The following is a 20755-nucleotide window of genomic DNA, read 5'->3' on the forward strand; positions in this document are numbered from 1 at the left end:
AATACAACGTGCACTCACTCTGTTTTGCTTGAATCCGCATCACGTGACTTGCTTGGAATAGAACTGACTTCGCTTCCCCCTCAATTTGGAAGGGCAACAGAAAGGCAACCAGGTGTGGTAAAACATCACGTTTTAACTTTAATTCGCATTACTAAAGAAGAGTGACTCTGGATCTGGTGTGAAAAAACATCACGCTTTGCATTGCTAGAACAAGAGTGACTGCGGATCTGAGCTGCAAACTCCCCCATGTGTGATAAGGTCCTTTGTCTTCCCACAAAACAGCAACCATTTCCACACATGCAAATTTATGTTTAGACTATATTTACATTACTGTTTAATTGAGACTCCAAATACTTGACCAATGCTTATTTCCAAGAAAACTGAACAATTAGGATTAAAACTAAAACCTGAAGCTTCAGGCATGACCTCTGAATTTTTATTATTTCTGTTAATAATTATACTGTAATGAGTATTCCACACATGGTACTATAGTGCTTTACATTATCAGGCAAGCCAGAATGCTTCAGTGGGTTGAGTGCTGGACTATGACTATGGAGAACCAGGTTCTAATCCCTGCTTGGCCATGAAAACCCAAGTCTTTTTTTCTTCCTTTTTTGTTGTCTCCTTCTATTTTTCTACATTGATTATTATAGTACTCTTTAGTCTCTTCCGCACAGGCCCCTTTCTTGCAGCAGTCACGCTAGTAATAGTAAGATGGGAACAAGACGCTTTCAAGGCAGCCATCACTGCACCTCTCCCAATTGCATGACCGGAGCTGCTGCTTCCATCACATTCTCTTCGTGACTCTCCCTTAACCTTGCCTCCCTGCCTTGTGCCCTGTCCTGCATGCTTTTAGGTTTGGTTCCCTCCCCCCCCCTTGTTTCTTATGCAATTCCAGAACTCTGCTGCCCCTGAAGTAGTGAAAGAAAGAAAGAAAGAATAGAAAATAAATAAATAAATAAATGTAATCAGGGTGCTTCAGAATAGCGAAGGGGAATGGGGACAGGAGGGGGGAGGAGACACTGGCACCACATGACTGGCAATTGTGCAACTGCCCCAAAAGTGATATTTCACAACTACTGGGGACTTGTGTGATTGCCAAGTCATTCATAGGTTTCCCCCATCAATTAAATGGGACGAGTAGGGACAGGACAACTATGGATTGGAGGCGGCAGCATGTGATGAGTAGCAAGTAGATTTTGCTGCCGCTTATCAGTGCACTTAAGTACTCCCTAAGCGATTTACCAAGTGTAAGCTAATTGCCCTCAACAATCTGGGTATTCATTCCAAGCTGCCTTGGAAGGATGCAAGCCGAGTCGAGCTTGAGCCCTTTTGCTGGTACTGAACTCGGAACCTTATGGTTTGTGAGTGAATGGCTGCAGTACAGACATTTAACCACTGTGCCACCAGGGCTCCTTTGGCAAAGCTGCTTCTTTCCCAGTGTAATTGTGGTTTAAAAACCATGTGTTCTAATGTCCTTTGTCTCTATGCACAAGTCACAGTATTTAGGGTTCTGATCCTATTTTTGTCTTCTTTTACTTTTGCTTCTCATCTGTCCTTAACTGCTTAAAGAATTTTATCTGACATCCAGTGAGGGTTCTATTTCTCTTGGGCATTAGATAGTTCATAGCTGCCCTTCCAGGGCCTAGTTATCTGATTTCTAAGCTGTAGTCTCCATTTTGATTAATGACTGAGCTAAGGTATGGAATCTTTTTTAGCCATTTCAATGTCTTCATCATCTCTTTTAAAGTTATGTAAATAATCTGATGTCATAATTTTCAACTGTAAACCTGCCCTTGCACTTTCTTTTTTTATTTTCTTCACTGTTTCAAGTCTTTGCTATTTTCTACTAGTAGCATGGTGCCATCTGCACAGTGGATCCACCATATTGCAGCTAGCCATCTGTGGATTGGAGCTCCCATGGATTACTCTGCCCCATATTAGATAATTGCAGTGCATGCCCAGAGGCACACAGACTCAAGCAGAGACATGTCACTGCCCATTGATTAATATGCTTCTGTATTTTTCACCATCAATTGAGGGCAGGGGGGAACCAAAATTGCCCCAAGAACTGCATTTTAGATGTGTAAAATCAGTTATAAAACCACAGGGTTAGATGGGTCTGATACTCCACCTAAGCAAACAATCCCCGCAGATCACTCCTCTGTTTACTGACAGACATGTTTAGAACCAGAACATTCCAAGCTGATAATTCTGAAGCCTTGGACTGAAGACCTCTAGTGAGAGAGAACATCTGTCTCCCCAGGTGTATTGTTCTACTGTCAAACGTCTCTTGGTGTTAAGATGTTTCTTTTAATGTTCAGCCGAAATCTTCCCTCCAGTAACTTAAACTAGTTAGATGCATACCGTCAAACATTTCACAGCTGAAATCCAGGATACATGTGGCCAAGCAACATCAGAGTGTTGGCAAATGGCAAAACCTATTAATGCGGAAGAATACAAAAACTAGGAGAAACTGCAGCACTGGCTTTTGGCTGATTCTGCTGGGAAGGGCAAGATTCCACCCCCTCCTGTATTTTTCTTTTCCCCCTACTGAGTTAATTGAGTACAAATTACATTTCCACTATGAACTCAGTTTGCAGCAATTGATTTAAGCTGAAGACAAAGGAGGAAAATGGGAGGAAGAGAGAGAAAATGTGGTGTTGAAGAAGAGCACTGAGGATCCCGTGGACAGTCAAAAAAGACAAAGAAATGGGTCCTAGATCAGATCAGGCCAAAAATCTCTTTGGAAGCCAAGATGACAAAACTGAGGCTGTTGTACTTTGGCTATGCCATGAGAAGGCACAACTCATTGGGGAAGAAATGCTCAGAAAGGTGGAGGAAAGTAGAAAAAGAGGAAGGCTGCATGCTAGATGGATGAACGCTATTAAGGAGGTCACAGATAAAACTTTGCAGGAACTAAGCAGAGCACTGGAGGACAGGGAGTCTTGGAGATGTCTCATCCATAGAGTCGCCAGAGGTTGAAATCAACTTGAGGGCAGTTAACAACAAACAACAAAAACAATCCAAAGTTCACACCAATGTAATATCCAGACAGTAAGTGGATTTTCAGGAAAACTTTGGAAACAAAAGCATTTCTGGGATACTTTCTGGGGAAAATGCTAGTGTATAACCTAAATAGAGAGCCAGTGGATGTAGTGGTTTGAGGGCTGGACTATATCTCTGAAATTCAGGGTTCAAATCCCCGCTCAGCTATAGAAAACTACTAGATATTCTTGGGTACGTCACACTCTCTTAGCCTCAGAGGAAAGCAAAGACAAACACCCTCTGAATGAGTCTTGCAAAGAAAATCCTGTGGTAGGGGCACTTTAGGGTCACCATAAGTTGGAAACGACTTGAAGGCATACAACAACAACAATAACAATGAGAGCCTGGCAGAATCTTGTGTGTTATAAATCACAAAAGAATTTGGAGCTTACTCTGTTTTCAGACCTGATTCTATTTACTGGATGGCACATGGTTTCATAGTGGTTGGGAAGAAACTCAGTACAGAAAACATATGAGAAAAATAAACTGTTACTGACCTGTATAATTTATACTAATAATGGTATGCTAATAATATTATAATTATAATATTAATAATGAATCTCTACAGCTACAGTTTCTTAGGATATGCATGTTTCATTGGAAAATTTCACATTTAAAATTTTTTTGGCCTCTATTCTACTGACTGGAAGTACTACACATGTTGTGACACACTTTTCAGATTTAAGAGCTTGCATGTCAAGCAAACCATTTCCCCTTGTTTCACTTCTTTTGAACTTCCCACAAACATAAAAATTACCAATAAGTTTTGCTTTGAGCAATATGCCAAACAGACAATGATGTTCTTCTGCTATGCTAGGACTGACACTAACATAATATAGTCATGATTTCCTCTGCACTTTTGGCAATACAATCAGAGGAACAGTAGGCTTGGGACAAAAATTGCATAGCAACACCATCAGACACTCCCACAGCATTCCTCCGACACCATCTACACTAGTTGAAAATACGCTATATAGCCATACTCATAAAATATCAGTAGCACCAAGATGTTACTGATACTAATCCACACACAACTAGGCAACCAGAATTTCACCACAGTGTCTCTCCTTACTCAAACCAGAACAACACTACTGGCCAAGTAGGAGTCTAAGCCATGTTGCAGGAACAATATCTTCACATCTCCAGAAGAATTGACACACGTTCCCATTTGTACACTCCTAATTCTCTAGACATAGAGAAGGAGGCAGTGAGAAGTAGCCCTCAGCCTTGCTTCATGAGAGAAGTCCTAGAAGCATAAAACCATAAGGTGGAAGAGACTACAATGACCATCCAGTCCAACTCTTTACCATATCCTGATAGAAGGCCACCCAAAAGATACCTGAAGAATGGATTGTGTCTTTGCATAAGTTTATCTTGATGCCTAAGGCAGGAGTACCTGTGCTGCCTGTGCTTCTGTTGCTGTTCTAGGTTCTAGTGGTGTCTGCACAGTCCAGAATGCCCCCAGAACAGCCTGGAGTATGCTGGCCTTGAAGCTACCCTGACCTCCTCCCATTACCTGGGGCCCTCTGTTGCAAAGCAGGGCAGCTGTTCACATGCGCATCCCACTGTGCAGCTGCCACAGCAGTGCACCACTCACTCAGAGGTGAGAATCAGATGCCCAGCATCATGGCTGGGCACCTCTTTCTGACCTCAGAGTGATGTGCTGTGGCAGTGGCTGTGCTGGGCAGCACATGGAATATACATGTAAACAGCTAACCAGCATCACAGCTGTGGATTCTGGATCTTCCGTGAAGATCTGGAGCAAATAGTAATTTAATTTAATCCATATTAAGTGTGATATACTCCAGGTTTGGTGCTGAACTGGCTGGATATCATCTGGACTGTTTGTACTAGACTCTGGGCCATGTGTGGTCCGGACTCCCTGCTTAGAGGACCGGGGTAAGACACCTTATTTGGACCATGCAGACAGGGCTTCCATTTGCTGGTATCCCAACCACCATGCTTTCAGCAGTCTCTTCCTCCTACCTCTCCCAAGTCTGAGGTGTCCTTTCTGAAAGCAAGATATTGTGAGCAAGATGAACATCAACACCACCCTGCTCCCATGGCACCAGTATCCTCCTTGACCCCCATAGCACACTTTCATGCTCCAAATAATAATAATAATATTAATAATATTAATAATAATAATAATAATATTTATTTGTATACCGCCCTATGGGAAACCAATCCGGGCGGTTGACAACAGTAAAATATAAAATACAACAATTAAAAGCACTTTATCCCTCCCCCCCCTTAAGACAGTATTAAACAGTATAACATATTAAAACACAATAGCAAAGCATAAAAACAACAATTAAAAACTAAAACATATGAAAATTGTCAGGCTCCAGTTAAATAGTGGCAAGCCCCTTCAGGGGGCCAATGGTGGTCCAGGGCTCTGGGAAGCCTTGCTGGCATCACTAAGGCTGGCACTTCCTATTGGTGGCAAATGCAGCAGTGACAAGTGGCCAGCATACAGTTCTAATTAGTCTTTGTAAGAGATGCAGGAAGTAATAGTAAACCCAGGATATAGAGAGCTAGAAAGGGAAATAGCTGGAATTATTTCTGGAATTAAATACAGCTCATGGTCTAAGCTAGAGATTTCTAGTTGAACAAAATCACCCAAAAGGGAAAATAAAGCATGTTTTCTCTGTATCTCTACTAGTGTACTATGATTGGCTTTTATTAGTTAGAATCCTCCTGTCCAGGCATAGGGGCAGAGAGATAGAAGATGGATGGAAACTTGGGCCTCTTCTCTGGAGTTTATCACACGGGAGGAATTTCTCTTAATTTCGAATGAAAAGAAAGATGGGCTAGAACGCATTCACGTGAATTTGCTAGTTCAGCTAATTTACGTGATTTTGAATTGCGTTCGAACTGACTTCCCATTGTCCAAAAATAGCTTGCCATTGCCCGAAATTGTGTGTGATCACCTCTCACACAATAATGTGAAACCCCATGATTGCGTTCGGACTGACTTCCCATTGCCCGAAATTGTGTGTGGTAGTCTATCACGCAATAACGTTAAACCCCATGATTGCGTTCGGATTGCCATTGGATTATATTTCCAATTTCCCTTGTCTGATTACGTCCTCTAACTCCAGTGGGTATGTTGAACTTGCAGTATAATGCTATATTGCTTCTGAAAACAGAGCTGAGCTGTGAATGAGCACAGGATTGCAGCTTCATTAAATTGTTCCCTTGCCACACTTCCAAGTCCACTCAGGTTTCTTCTTTGTGCCAACAAGTCCCACCAGGACATAATCCAAGCCCCAAGGCAATCATCACTTGAGCTCTAATAGTGTGTGTGTGTGTGTTCTGGTCTTATAAGAGATGCAGTAAAATAGGATTCATTAGAGTTTCCAGGAATCTTTTGTAAAGTCAACGTTTAAAAAAAAGTGATCAGGGTATTGTGACAGAAAGATCAATGATATATACAACTGTTCCGCACTTTTCCGCACTTCCACCACCTTGCAAGAGGTAATCTTCATCTCTAGAAACATCCCTCCAGGGGTGCAAGTGTTGGAACATTACATCTAGCTGATATAGAAATGATCAAGTTTGCTGCTTAACATGGACAAAAATGCCCTCTCTGATGCTTTTAAATTGGGATATAATGCAACCAAACCTAAATTTGCTGTTGGACAGTATCTTAAGCATAATCAATACCTAGAGTGAATCAAAGTTTATGAACTCGACACATTGTCCTCTTCCATTCTGTCAGAAAGATGTCAGATAAGTTAGTGGGACTAAACCCACAGCAGAAAAGGTGGGCTTCAACAAAAATTTATTTTACAAATCTATATGAAGGTCTCTAGAGAAACCTGCCCTGTCTTGGCCTTAAGATGATATTGGATGCATAAGTATGTTTCTTTAAATTTAGATTGTGCATCTTCAATGAACTAGTTATGATAGGCACAAAGCTGAAAACCACATGACACCGAATATAACCTTCACTGTAAATACTTGTGTAATCTAAGGAAAAATATCTCCCTTGGGAATGTAAGAAATGCAAATAAATGTCTTAGCACTCCTCTGATTCCCTATGTCCCCCCAATTTATTGGTCCATGAGCCTGATGAATGAAACATCCCACCCCATGTCTCTAGGGTCTATTCTATTAAATGGAATGTTAATGAATTGACTACAGTATTTGTATTTAATCTATGGGATGTATGATTAATAACATTTAGCATTTTCATTTCTATACTGCTTATCAATGAACTCAGTACTCTCCAACAGGTTTATAATCTGTAAGCCAATTGCCCCAACAAGCTGGATACTCATTTTACTGATCTATGAAAGGATGGAAGGCTGAGTCAACCTTGGAGTCCTGGGATTGAACTCACAACGTTGTGGCTGCAGTACTGGCATTTAACCACTGTGACACCAGGGCTCTTATATAATTATTATTATTATTATTATTATTATTATTATTATTATTATTAACCTTTATTTATAAAGCGCTATAAATTTACACAGCACTGTACATACAATCTTTTTAATTGGACGGTTCCCCGCCTTCAGGCTTACAATCTAAGAAGACACGACACAGAAGGAGAAGGGAGTGGTGGTGGGGAAGGGGCCTGTTTAGTGAGATAATACATATAAAATACATAGCAATACAGGAAATGATTCAATAAAACAGACAACAAAAGAACATCAAATAGCAAGTGACAATTATGCAATGCCTGGGAACGCTTCTCTGAACAGGATGGTCTTCAGCTCCATTTTGAAGCTGGTTAAGGAATAAAAAGAATAAGAAGCAGAAGCAGCAGCAAGTATTATATTTCTGTTCTTATGTGAACTTAGACACACATACTTATATTTTCCTTGTGGTAGCAACCATAGCCTAGTTTTGTAGAATGTCAGAGTTCCCAGATTTGCGGAATAATTACATCAGTGCCCAAATGGCCCATTGTGGAAGGTGATGTAGGGCTTCTCCTTCTCCCAATTTCCCCCCTAAAAATCTCTACGTTGATTTAAACAATTGTCTTTACTTGCTGCTTATTGTTTCATCATTGATATCTTGTCCTTCCAAATGTCCAAGGAGGCTATAAACTGGGGAATGGGCAATGGGTAAATTGATCTCTTTCAGACTAAAGGCTGACTTCACTTCTTTATGGGGATTGCATTTCAGTGGTATAAGTATAGGTGACATGAATGTCAAGTTGTAACCAACTGTAGGGGATGGAGCTCATCTCTGTTTCTAAGCTGAAGAGCCAGCATTGGCCAAGGACTGCTCTGGTGGTCATGTGGCCAGCATGACTGCACCAAATGCTGTGACCTTCCCACTGAGAAGTGGTACCTATCTTTCTACTTGCATTTGCATGCTTTCAAACTGTTTGGTTGGCAGAAGCTGAGAGTAGTGACAAGAGCTCGCCCTATCATGCGGCACTTTGGCCTCGAACTGTCAACCTTCCGATCATCAGAAATGGCGTCTTAACCACTAAGCCACTGCATCTCTCAGTGGTAGGCAGAGTAAAAAAGGGGGACCAAAAATACTAGCATACTTTATTTTGAAAGAGTGCATTGCCAGTAACTTAACCTTGAAAGCCAGTGTGATGTAGTGGTTTGAGTGTTGGACTATAATCTGGACACCAGGGTTCGATTCCTGCTCGGCCATGAAAACCCCTGGATGACCTTAGGCAAGTCACATGCTCTCAGCATCAGTGGTAAAAACCTCACAATGACACAAATGCTTCGGTTGGTGTTTGCCATGGCCAACCTCTGAGGCCGAGAGAGCGTGACTTGCTCAAGGTGACCAAGTGGGTTTCCACGGCCAAATGAGGATTTGAACCCTGGTTTCCTGAGTCCTGGTCCAACGCTCAAACCACTACATCCTCCTTTACCAACACATTTACTCTCCCACAGGGAGTAGGCACTGGAATCCATCCTAATGCCCCACCTGGTGTTGTCACCCTTACTTACAAAAACACGCCTTTATGTCACTTGTGGACAGTGGCATCATTAGGGGAGTGTGTGTGAAGGGGGTGCAGACCACATCAGGTCACACCTTAAAGGGGGCATGTGTGACACCACTGCAACTCAGACACCTACCTTTTGGCTGTGGCATTCACCTGCTTCCTTTTAATGCTTCAAGGGATGGTGAGGGTGGGCTGAAGCTCGGTCGGAGGAGAAAGGAGAGGCCCACACCCCATTTTAACGCAATCTTCACTATGTCTATGTAAATGCATTTAGGTTGCACATATGATATGAGATCAGAGGGTCTTGGAGATGTCTTATCCATAGCCTAGCCATGAGTTGAGATCGACTCAAGGGCAATTAACAACAACAACAACAACATATTGTAATTTGAAGGTATACATTTTAATTTTGTGTTTATGTTACAACTATCAGCATGACATTCGGTGATTGATGGGAGTTATGGTTTACAAGGAACATCATTAGTGCAAGAAAAAGAAAGCATTGCTAAAGATTCTGAGTGGTCTGCCCTTTTGGAAATGTTGGACTCCAGCTCCCAGAATCCCAAGCTATTGCCCAACGTGGCTGAGGCTTCTGGGAGATGAAGTCCAGAAAAAGACCTCAGTTGGTGAGCCTTGCTCCTGTCAGGGAGGGCTGTTGTCAAGCGGAAAGGAACAGCAGGGGGCGCTCTTCCTTGTCCCCCGCGGAGAGAGAGAGAGAGAGTCGTAGCCTTCCGTTTACCTGGACGGGGGCGGGGCCTCGCTTTGTGCTGCTCGCGCTGCAGCCACGGCTGCTCTCGCGGCGTCCCCGAAAGTAGTCCCGGGCAGGTCCGGGGTGGGTGTTACTCCGCCTGAACCGCCTCACTCAGAAAAAAAGGGGGGGGCGTAAATGAGTCCCTGAGGAATGCGTTGTAGTGCATTTCCTTGTAGCCTCTGAGGAGAGAAGGGGAGGTGGGGGCGGTGTCCCTCCGCGGAGCCAGGAAGGAAAAGCAGAAGGGGCGGGTGCATATCTCTCTATGTGGCTGTGAGGCCTTTGGGAGAGGAAGGGATGCGTCGCCGTCCTCCTTGCGCCTCTTCCCTTCCCTCTATGCTTTCCAAGGGGAAGGAGGAGGAAGAGGCGGCTTAAAGGAGAGAGGGAGGGAGCCTTGAAGGAGGAGGAGGGGTTCTCTTCTTCTTCTTCTTCTTCTTCTTCTTCTTCTGCCTTTGGAGCAGCCATGGCCGCAGAGGGGCGCCTGGGCCTCCCCTTCCCCGCCGCTTCTCTCGCTGCCGACCAAGGAGCCTTTTAAGAAGGCGAAGAAGACAAAGGAGGAGGAGGAGGAGGCGCTGGCTTCCCCGGTTGTTCTGGGCGGAAGTATGAGAGGGCGGCCGAGGAGGGGCTGCGCCCAGCCTTCCTCGCGGCCAAGGCCCCCGGGACCCAGGGCGCCCCCGCCGCCGCCGCCGCCGCTTCCCCTCCGCCGGTGAGGGCCAGAGAGGGAAGATGGGCGCCGTGCTCAGGAGCCTCCTCGTCTGCGGCTTCTGCTCCCTGGCCAGAGGTGAGAGACGGAGGGGCCTTGTATACGTTGTGTCTGTCTGTATATATGTCTCTCTCTCTCTATATATATATGTCTGCGTCCTGTATACTATATGTATGTGTGTTTCCCTGTAAGCATATATGTCTGTGTATATATAGATATGTATACATGCATGTATGTGTGTGTATATCTATATGTATGTGTGTTTCCCTGTAAGCATATATGCCTGTGTGTGTGTGTGTGTCTGTGTGTATATATAGACATGTATACAGTACATGTGTGTATGTGTGTGTGTCTGTACTGTATATGCATGTGTGTGTAAATATACATGTATGTGTATGTACATCTCTCTGTGTGTGTGCAATATGCGTGTGTGTGTCTGTGTAAATATATGTGTGTGTATTCGTGTGTGTGTGTGTGTGTATATATATGCCATGCAGGAAATCTCATTCAAAGCATACCTGACAGATGGCCATCAAGTGTGTGTGTAAATATATTATACATGTGTGTGTATTTGTGTGTCTATGTGTATGTATGTGTGTGTAGATATATGTGTGTGTGTGTGTACTGTATATGCATGTGTCTATATGTATGTGTGTGCCTGTGTAACTATAGGTATACATGTGTATAGGTATGCATGTGTGTGTAGATATGTGTGTGTGTGTGTAAATATATATATGTGTGTGCGTGTGTGTGTGTGTATATATGTCTCTGTGTGTATTTGTGTGTCTGTGTATGTATGTGTGTGTAGATATATGTGTGTGTGTATATATATATATGTGCATGTGTACTGTATATGCATGTGTGTGTATGTGTGTGCCTGTGTAACTATAAGTATGCATGTGTGTGTAGATATATGTGTGTGTCGACACACACACACACACAGACATATATATATGTCTGTGTGTGTGTCTATATAGGCCTGTGTGTGTGTTTCTCTGGGGTGAAGGGAGAGAGAGGGGGTCCTGGCAGGGCTGCTGGGGAAATGGGGGGGAATGGGGCAAAGATCACTTTACTTCTTTGTATTTGTTCATTTAGGGCTTTTCTCTCAGGAGTCTCCCTGGAGCTGTGACCACTGGGGAAGGCTGCCAGGGTTTTGCCAAGGGGGGGGGGGCTTGCCAGCATAATACCATGCTTGCCTCTGCATCTGTATGTACTATATATGCATGTGAGGAAGTAGATTTTGGTCCACAAAAGCTCATGCTGCCAACTTCTTTCTTTCAGTTGGTCTCAGAGGTGCTGCAAGATCTCTGATTCTGCTAACACAGCTTTATCTTTAGAATCGGTGTTTGTTGGGTGACTGTATAGCTCTCTGCAGTCCTGGTTTTATGGTGGCTTGCCTAACACCCCCCCCCCCCAAACAGTAACACAATTCAGGGCCTGTTTGCTAGGGATAGCAGGGAGATCCCATTCCAGATAAGGTCCCTCTGGGTTGCTGTGCTAACAATGTCCTTCTTCTCAGCATTGCTGGCTTGTCTTGATCAATCATCCTGGAAACACTTAACTTGGGAGTCAGCCTCTTTGGATCTTAGGCCAGGAACCACGATTGAGGGGATACTGGGAGTTGTGATTAAATGCAGAAGCAGGCTTTGGGTTGCAACTGTTTGTCTGTAGAACCAGGTCTCCCTGAATCCAGCTGTGCTTGGATTGTGTCTTTCACAGCATTTAGACTGCAGTTGGAAAAAGCTATTTAGTCAGATCCCATTCCTAAGTACTGTATATTTATTTTAGGGCATACCTTCTAACTAACGAAACAAATGCAACGAACTGCTTGGATTCAACCCTGTTTAGTTAGAAATAGCTTGCATTTAATAATGCCCCCTTTTGCGCCTCCATAAGCAGAAGTCGAGTCTTCAGCAAAGAACTGATCTGTTTGTATGGATGCACACACAGAGCGAGAAAAGCCTGCATGCATTTTAAGAAGTGCTTCCTTTTATTCACCAGCATAACTTTCTTTTGGGTGAAAAGAAAAATGCCTAGACTTCAAGAAAAGTTTATGTTGAGAATGCTTGTATTTGTGTGCAAGGGAAAAAAGGTCTCTTAAAAACAATCCCACAGCTTACATTGGCTTGTTTTAATGAGGGCTTGAGTGGATTGGAGTTGGATTGGAAGGAGTCCTGGAAAACCAGTTGATCGATATTCCTTGGGACAAATATTCCCCTATTCAGGACATCTGTTTCCCATCCTCTGACCTCCTAAGAAAACAGCACTGTACACGTTTAAATGAACGATGGAAAACCAGACATTCCTCTTGTGAAAAGAAAGTTGTTTCAGTTGCATCTCTCTGAGTTTCAGAGAGAGAAAAAGTTATTTCGGATTAACATTTTCCTGCATGAAATGTAATCTTCTGTCACATTGGCCAGAATTAAATATCCTGGTATAAATTAAAATTTCAGCAGTAGTGCAAAAATCAGTGGGCTCTTGGCAGAATTTTTTCTTTTTCCAAATGTAATGCTAAGTGTCCATATTTCAGTTTTAATGCCAAGGACAAAATGTTTGTTTCAAAAACAGTACATGCTCTTGTATGTACCATTTGTTTCAAATGAGGTTAAGCAGGAAGTCTTTGGAAGTACCTGAACCTTGTCTCTTCAGTTCTGCTGGAAACAGTCATCCTTGTATGTCTGTCCCATTGGTTTTGTTGGACCAAGCTGTGAGATGAGGTAGGGATAAGAAATAGAAGCAGTTGAATTCTCCTTCTGGTGCACTCCATTTCTTTATTTTGTAATAAAAGTAGAACTTACAATGTAGAATTGTAAAGATGGAAGAGAACACAAGGGCCATCCAGTCCAACACCCTGCCATGCAGGAACTCTCAATCAAAGCATCCCCGACAGATGGCCATCCAGCCTCTCTATAAAGATCTCCAAGGAAGGAGACTCCACCACTATCCAAGGGAGTGAGTTCCACTCAGAGAGTAGGTTGGGTTATGCATGCAGGACTCAAGGCTATAAAGAATATCTGGATTTGTGTTTTACTGGGAGACAGCCATCCTCTACATCAGTGGTTCTCAACTTTCCTAATGCTACAACCCTTTAATGCAGTTCCTTTAGGAACATATCCTTTTTTGGATATGTCCACAGCAAAAGGAAGAAGAAGGAAACGGTAGGGCCACTGCGTGGAGAAGATGGCAAAATGCTAACAGAAGACAGAGAAAAGGCAGAATTACTCAACACCTTCTTTGCCTCAGTCTTCTCACAAAAGGCAAAGAGTTCTCAACCTGAGGATAATGGAGCAGAGGACAGAAAAGGGGAAATTCAGCAGAGAATAAGTAAAGAGATACAGTGGATCCTTGTTATATGCTGGGGTTTGGTTCCAAGATCCCCAGTGTATAACAAAATCCGTGTATGCTCAAGTCCCATTAAGTGTAATGACATAGCAAAATGGTGTCCCTAATTAAAAATGGAACATCAAGGTAAATTTATACTTTTTTGGAACATTTTCAAACCGTGTATGCTTGAATCCTTGTATAAAAAACCCGTGTATAAGAAGGGCCGACTGTAGTAGAGGAATACCTGTTTAACCTAAACAAATATAAGTCTCCGGGACCAGATGAACTCCATCCAAGGGTATTAAAAGAACTGGCAAATGTAATATCGGAGCCATTGGCAATAATCCTTGAGAACTCCTGGAGAACAGGAGAGGTCCCAGCAGACTGGCGGAGGGCAAACATTGTCCCCATCTTCAAAAAGGGGAAGAAAGAGGATCCAAACAATTATCATCCAGTTAGTCTGACATCAATACCAGGAAAGATTGTAGAACAGATCATTAAACAGAGAGTCTGCGAACATCTAGAAAGCAATGCCATAATCACAAGAAGTCAACATGGGTTTCAGAGAAACAAGTTATGCCAGACAAATCTAATCTCTTTCTTTGATAAAATTACCAGCTTGTTAGACGAAGGGAATGCTGTGGATATGTTATGCCCAAGATTGTAAGGGCAACCTGTTTATCCTGAGAGCATGTGATGAGAACCTCTCCCTCCGTGGACCTATTCACAGCAAGGCTGAAAAAGACATTGAGACACCAAATTTGGTTTTAAACACCATGCATGTAACATTTATTGAATCACACAAGTAACACAACCATTGATTATCAAGAGCTCTTTCACTCACACATTCATACAATACTCACACACACTTCCCTTCCGCCGAACATTGATCAGTTGTTCTCGAAGGCTGGGGATGACACCGTTGCCGCGGTAGATGCCAACAAAATGGAGATGAAAGTCCAGGATCTTTATACTTTTCCTTCTCTCTCACTCTTGGCTGCTGGAATCTTGCAATATTGCAGCCCATTACTCAACTTCCTCTTCTGGGAGGACAGACAGGTTGTTCAGATCCGTCCGTGTTCAAAGCTACTCGTTCTGTTCAAAGTTCTCCATTGTCCTGTCAGTTCCTCATCATGGCGACTCAGGAGATAAGGTTCTTCCCGGTCATGGTTCGTCACACCTGGACGGCACCCCGCTTCAGCTTCCAAGTTTAGACTTTCCTCGCCTCGGTTGCCAAATACCTTCGTCACATCAGTGCTTTGCGCGGAACCATCTTGTTTGTTCTTTTAGCTATGTTTAAAGCACAAATCCTTGGTTCTTCGGTTCTTCAGCTCTGGGTTTAAGTCAGAACTCACTCATTCGTCTTACAATATAGTATATCTTGATTTCAGTGAGGCCTTTGACAAAGTTCCCCATGATATTCTTACAAACAAGCTTGTAAAATGCATAACCCAACCTACTCTCCGAGTGCAGAAGAGGGCTTTCTTGCACCACTTCTCAAATGAGTTGGTTTTCTTCCTATCAGCTTTCTTCACTGTCCAACTCTCACATCCATACATGGTGATGTTGAATACAGTGGCTTGGACAATTCTGACTTTAGTATTCAATTGTATATCTTTACATCTTAAGATTGTGCCTAGTTTTTTCATAGCTGCCCTTTCTATTCCCAATCTTATGATTTCTTGACTACTGCAGTCTCCATTCTAATCAGTGTTTGATCCAAAAGTATGGGAAATCTTTATTTTGATTTCCCTGTTGTCTAGGTTGAGTTTATGTAAATCTTCCATGGCCATTATTTTTGTTTTCTGCCTTTGCACTTTCATCTTTGACTTTCTTTAGTATTTTTTTTTCATTTCTTTGATGCTTTCCATTAGTAGTATGGTGTTATCTTAGATTGTTGATATTCCTTCCTCCAATCTTCACTCCTCCTTCCAATTCTAAACCTGTTCTTTGTATGATATTTTCTGCATACAAGCTAAACAAATAGGGTGATGGAATGCAGCCTTGCCAATTGGGAACCATTCTCTTGCCCTAAGTACAGATTCCGCATCAGGACTATCTATAGTCCAGTCCAACCCTCTGCCAGGAAGGAAATCTAAATCAAAGCATCACTGACAAATGGCCACCCAGCCTCTGCCTGAAGACATTCAAGGAAGGAGACTCCACTACACTCTGAGGGAGGTTGTTCAACTGTTGAACAGCCCTTACTGTCAGGACGTTCCTCCTAATGTTGAGCTGGAATCTCTTTTCCTGTAGCTTGCATACATTGCTCCTGATCCTAGTCTCTGGAGTAGCAGAAAACAAACTAGCTCCCTCCTCAATATGACATCACTTCAAGTATTTAATATTTCATACGTGTAACAGTTAAGCAATACAGTAATTGATGTTACTACTCATCAAGGAGCCATACCTTTTTAATAAGTGTTTGTTGTTACTGTGTGCCTTCAAGTCATTTCTGATTAATAGTGACCCTAAAATGAACCTATCAGTTCTTCCTGTGCAAATTAGAAAAAAAGCATTTAGTAATACATACCTACTGCAATACCTACTTTGAAGCTTTACCATATTTTGTTATCTTTAACAAGATAATATGTTTCCATTTTGTATATTTAATTGTTGTTGTTGTGCCTTCAACATTTCCAACTTATATTGACCCTGAAGTGAAACTATCATGGGGTTTTCTTGGTAAGATTTGGTCAGAGGGGGTTTGCCTTTGCCCTCTTCTGAGGTTGGAAGACTAGGTTTCTGTGGCTGAGCAGGGATTTGAATCCTGATATCCAGAATCCAAGTCCCACACTCAAACCACTACATCACACTGGCCTTATAATAAGCGTACTCTGTGGGAATCACATGTTCAGGCACTCCATCCTACTCACATTTCAGTTTTAGATGTACTCTTTAAAAAGGGCCCTAGAACTCCAGTTTTCTTATGGTCTGATGGAATGTAACTATAGAAAGAGTATTTTCATCATGTTTCCTAAAGTTCTGTTGCAATTAATTTGTATTAATTAGGCAATTTGTCCTGTTCATTACCTTTTGCAGCCTTCTTTAGGGAATTCTGTCATTATGAGCGGCTGCTGTAAGGAAAAGTGGAGTTTGAGATTGAAATAAACCCACGTACTGAAAGTTTTTCAGCTGGAATGCATGACTAGACTCTGGAGAATTAGTCTTTACCTTTTCTCTTCTCTTAAAATGTTGCTCACGCAAGCATGCATCAAGGGACTATCAAATATTTATGGAACATCCTGGTGCAGTATTATTGCTATGAGCAGTGCAGCTATGGTGCCACTCCACAAGTGGACAAAACCAAAAAATGCATTTTACGTAAATTATTCTCAGATGTATTTGTGAATGGCAAAAACACACAACTATGAGGGGGGAAATAATAAGGCTGTAATCCTAGGTAGAAGTAGCATAGGAAACAGGTTTTTAAGAAAGAGAATACACAGCACTGCATCCAAGCCTTACTTGCTTGCCCAGCTGCTCAGGGTGGAGGCAGTCAATTCACTTTACTTTTATTTGTCTCTGCCGTAAAACATACTTAAAAAACAACAAAAAGTAGAAGCACAAACCAATTAAAAATTATATAACAGGAATAATAATAAGACAACAATAAAATTTAGAATGCCGCCCCGCCCCCCCCAATCCACAGAACAGTTGTACTTTTATGGGGTCAGCTATAATGCACAAAATATATCATGCAAACCTTTGAAGCTTCACTTGCTTCATCAGACAAAGATATTAAAAATCATACAGGAGAAGAAAAGTGAGGATATTAGAATCACAGGCCTACATTTTATCTTAGGTGTTACTCCAGTTGTTAGTTGAAATGGTCTGGAGGGATATCATTGCAGGCAGAGGCCACTCTTGGGCCCCATTTACTATTTCATACTATGAAAATAATCTGGGATGAATCTGGGTTATTTCCTTGGTGTTCACACTCGCCCTGAATACACTTGAAGCACTTGGGGGGGATATTCAATGCCATCCCTCCCCAGTTTTCCTGAAAGATCCACATTGATCTGCATCTTCGGCGGTGTGGATGAGCTTCTGAATCAATTCAGACTGCTCTGTATGATTCAAGGGAATGGAGTTGACTCCATTTTATCCCGAAACGATGGCACATGTGACTTAACACAAGGGTTAAAATGACTCAGAGAGATTCACAAACCCAAAATGTAAAGGGAACAATGATTCCAATATGCATCAGCGTGGGGATCCTCATCTCCTTGGGACAAAAAACTGAATGCCCCTTAGACCTTGTGGGGACTGGGGGCAAAGGACAGTAAAACACAACATTTCAAATCAGTTAGCCACAGCATCTTCAGGTAAGGCAGGAGTTTGGTCTGATTTTCATAGGGCAGCTTCTTGTGTTCTTTATATGTCAAAGGAAGTCACTCTGCTCTGGGCCCTGATGATGTACCGAATTACTGGTCAGTAGAAGCTCTCTTTTGTAGGACACACACTTCTTAAATAGGGTGGAGAGGATGCAGCCTTAAACATTACTGGAAGATATTGAATTAGACTTTTTTCAATCTAGTTTCTAACCTGGTTTTGTGATTAAAGCTGCTTTCATTGATCTGATGAACAACCTGTATTGGAGGAGTTAGTTCTTGTTGGTTCTTCTGGAACATTAACCATGCTCAATCAGACCAAAGATCTGTCTGGTCCAGCATTCTGTTCCTGCTGCAACGAGTGGAAGTGTACAAGCAGGGAATGAGTGAAACATCATCCTCATACTCACTGCCTGATTGTATGTGTTGATAATTTTTATTTTTATCTCTCTTTTGTTAATGTTTATATTGCTTCATTTTATTGCTTCTGAAAACTCTTTGAGGCATGTCTGAAAGGTAGTGTATGTATCCCAATATAAATAAGTATATTAAAGTGTTCTTTTGTAGCATGTAAGCATTTAGCATGTACAAATTATTGTCCCACAGAGAAACCTGTCTCCTATGTTTCTGCCTGAGGCAGTTTTAAGAATAGCTTCTGGAAGATGACAAATTCATGCTGTTGGCCTAGCTGCTCTCTGTTCTGGGTGAGATTGGTCCAGCCATCACCAATTTGAAGCAGCAAGATTGGCTGATCTCAATAGATGGAGGAAGCATGAAGGCCAGAACTGTGTTTCATGCCAAAATGCAGTTACCAGCTGCTTCTTTATATCATAGAATCATAGAGTTGGAAGAGACCACAAGGGCCATCCAGTCCAACCCCTGCCATGCAGGAAATCACAATCAAAGCCTCCCCAACCGGTGGCCATCCAGCATCTGTTTAAAGACCTCCAAGGAAGGAGACTCCATCACACTCTGAGGGAGTGCGTCCCACTGTCAAACAGCTCTTACTGTCAAGAAGTTCCTCCTGATGTTGAGGTAGAATCTCTTCCTGTAGCTTGCATCCATTGTTCTGTGTTCCAGTCTCTGGAGCAGCAGAAAACAGGCTTTCTCCATCCTCAATATGACACCCCTTCAAATACTTAAACAGGGCTATCATATCACCAACTGCTTGCTTCCTTTACTGTTTCATAGATTAGACCATTCCCACAAACAAACTGCATAATTTTCTTCAGTGGAGGAAAAGAGGTCTGTATGACATCAATGATCATTTTTTATTCATCTTAACTGTTCATTGATTGGTTCTACCTAATACATGGGTGCTATTTCTCATAGTACACGTTGTGAATTATTGACATATGATGTTGTGGGAATCTTGATAGAAATCCCTGTGGGAACAAAACATTATGAACTAAGTATATCACAAGAATGTTACTACTGTTTGTTTTCCAGAGGGATAGCTATTTAGGATTAACATTTATTAAGACAACAGTAGCTTTCAGGGACTAGCTTGTTTTGTTGTCTCACTTAATACTAAAGCGTTGTCTTGATTTGCTTTTGGTATACTGAGCTATTAAAGACTTGCTGAAACATTTGTAGTAGGGCATTAAGAAATGAGATTATAGTATTTGTGACATAGTTTAATGTGGCTGGAAGCTCAGATAATGTGGCTGGAAGCTAAGATAAAATGACATTATCCCAAACTGATTAAAATTAAAAGGAATACTGGCATTTCTATTTTGGATGAAATTTTAGTGTGCCAGATGTTTGAAAGTGACGATCTGTATAATCTTATGAAATAGTAGACTTTTAAAAATGAAAGGAAAATATTAAAGGTATCATTTTCAACCTGCATATAGTATGTAATTCTTTGGAACCATGTGCTGTACAGCACATCCAAACAAAGTTAACATTTGGTAAGTTATCTGCACTTATGTAGTGAATGTGACATCTTCTGTGACTATATTTTATGACTTGGGAAAACATTTTGGTATGCCCATGGAATCTTACCTTGTACTCGTCAAAGGATAGCTATGTTTGTAAACTAGACAGGGCTTTCCTGTGTATATTTACTGGTTAGTAAGATAATAATAATAATAATAATAATAATAATAATAATATGTTTTATTTATATACTGCTATTCCAAAGATCATAGCGGTGAACAGCAAGTACGCTAATTAGCAAGTAAGCTAATTTGCCCCCAACAGTCTGGGTACTCATTTTAGCGACCTCGGAAGGATGCAAGCCTGAGTCAAGCTTCTACTACGATATAGTTCTACTATATCGGGGTTTCTTAACTTTTTCTCCTCATGACCCCTTTTCACCCAATAATTTTTTACACAAGCCCAGGGGTATAAGCATATAAGATAGGTATACAGATCAAACATTTACTGAACATAAATCATAAATATTTTTTTAAAAAAATAATTATTTGGTATATATAATTTTACCATTTATTAAAAATTTGCATACTAATGAGATGGGCATACTTGTTTATTTTTACATGAAGAATTAAATCTTGTTGGAATAGTTAATACTGCAGGACATAGAGCATCTTCAATCTTTTTCAGAGTGGATGGATATTTTGATTTTATAATTGTCAGTGCTGAGAATGTTGCTTCGCATAACCACATAGTACAAAATGGCAGAGGTATGTTTAGGGCCATTTCAGAAA

The 20755-nt window shown here is 41.7% G+C and overlaps 1 protein-coding gene across 1 annotated transcript in view; it reads left to right on the plus strand.

Annotated features, from left to right (window-relative positions):
• The first annotated feature begins 10160 nt into the window (after positions 1-10160).
• The window catches only part of LRP6 (LDL receptor related protein 6), a 97255-nt gene continuing 86660 nt past the window's right edge, over positions 10161-20755 (plus strand). The window contains 1 exon segment of the mRNA XM_042467317.1: positions 10161-10503. Within this exon segment, the coding sequence (XP_042323251.1) occupies positions 10449-10503 (55 nt within the window). The 5' untranslated portion in view covers positions 10161-10448.

Source organism: Sceloporus undulatus, chromosome 5, assembly GCF_019175285.1.
Source record: "Sceloporus undulatus isolate JIND9_A2432 ecotype Alabama chromosome 5, SceUnd_v1.1, whole genome shotgun sequence".
NCBI classification, from domain to species: domain Eukaryota; kingdom Metazoa; phylum Chordata; class Lepidosauria; order Squamata; family Phrynosomatidae; genus Sceloporus; species Sceloporus undulatus.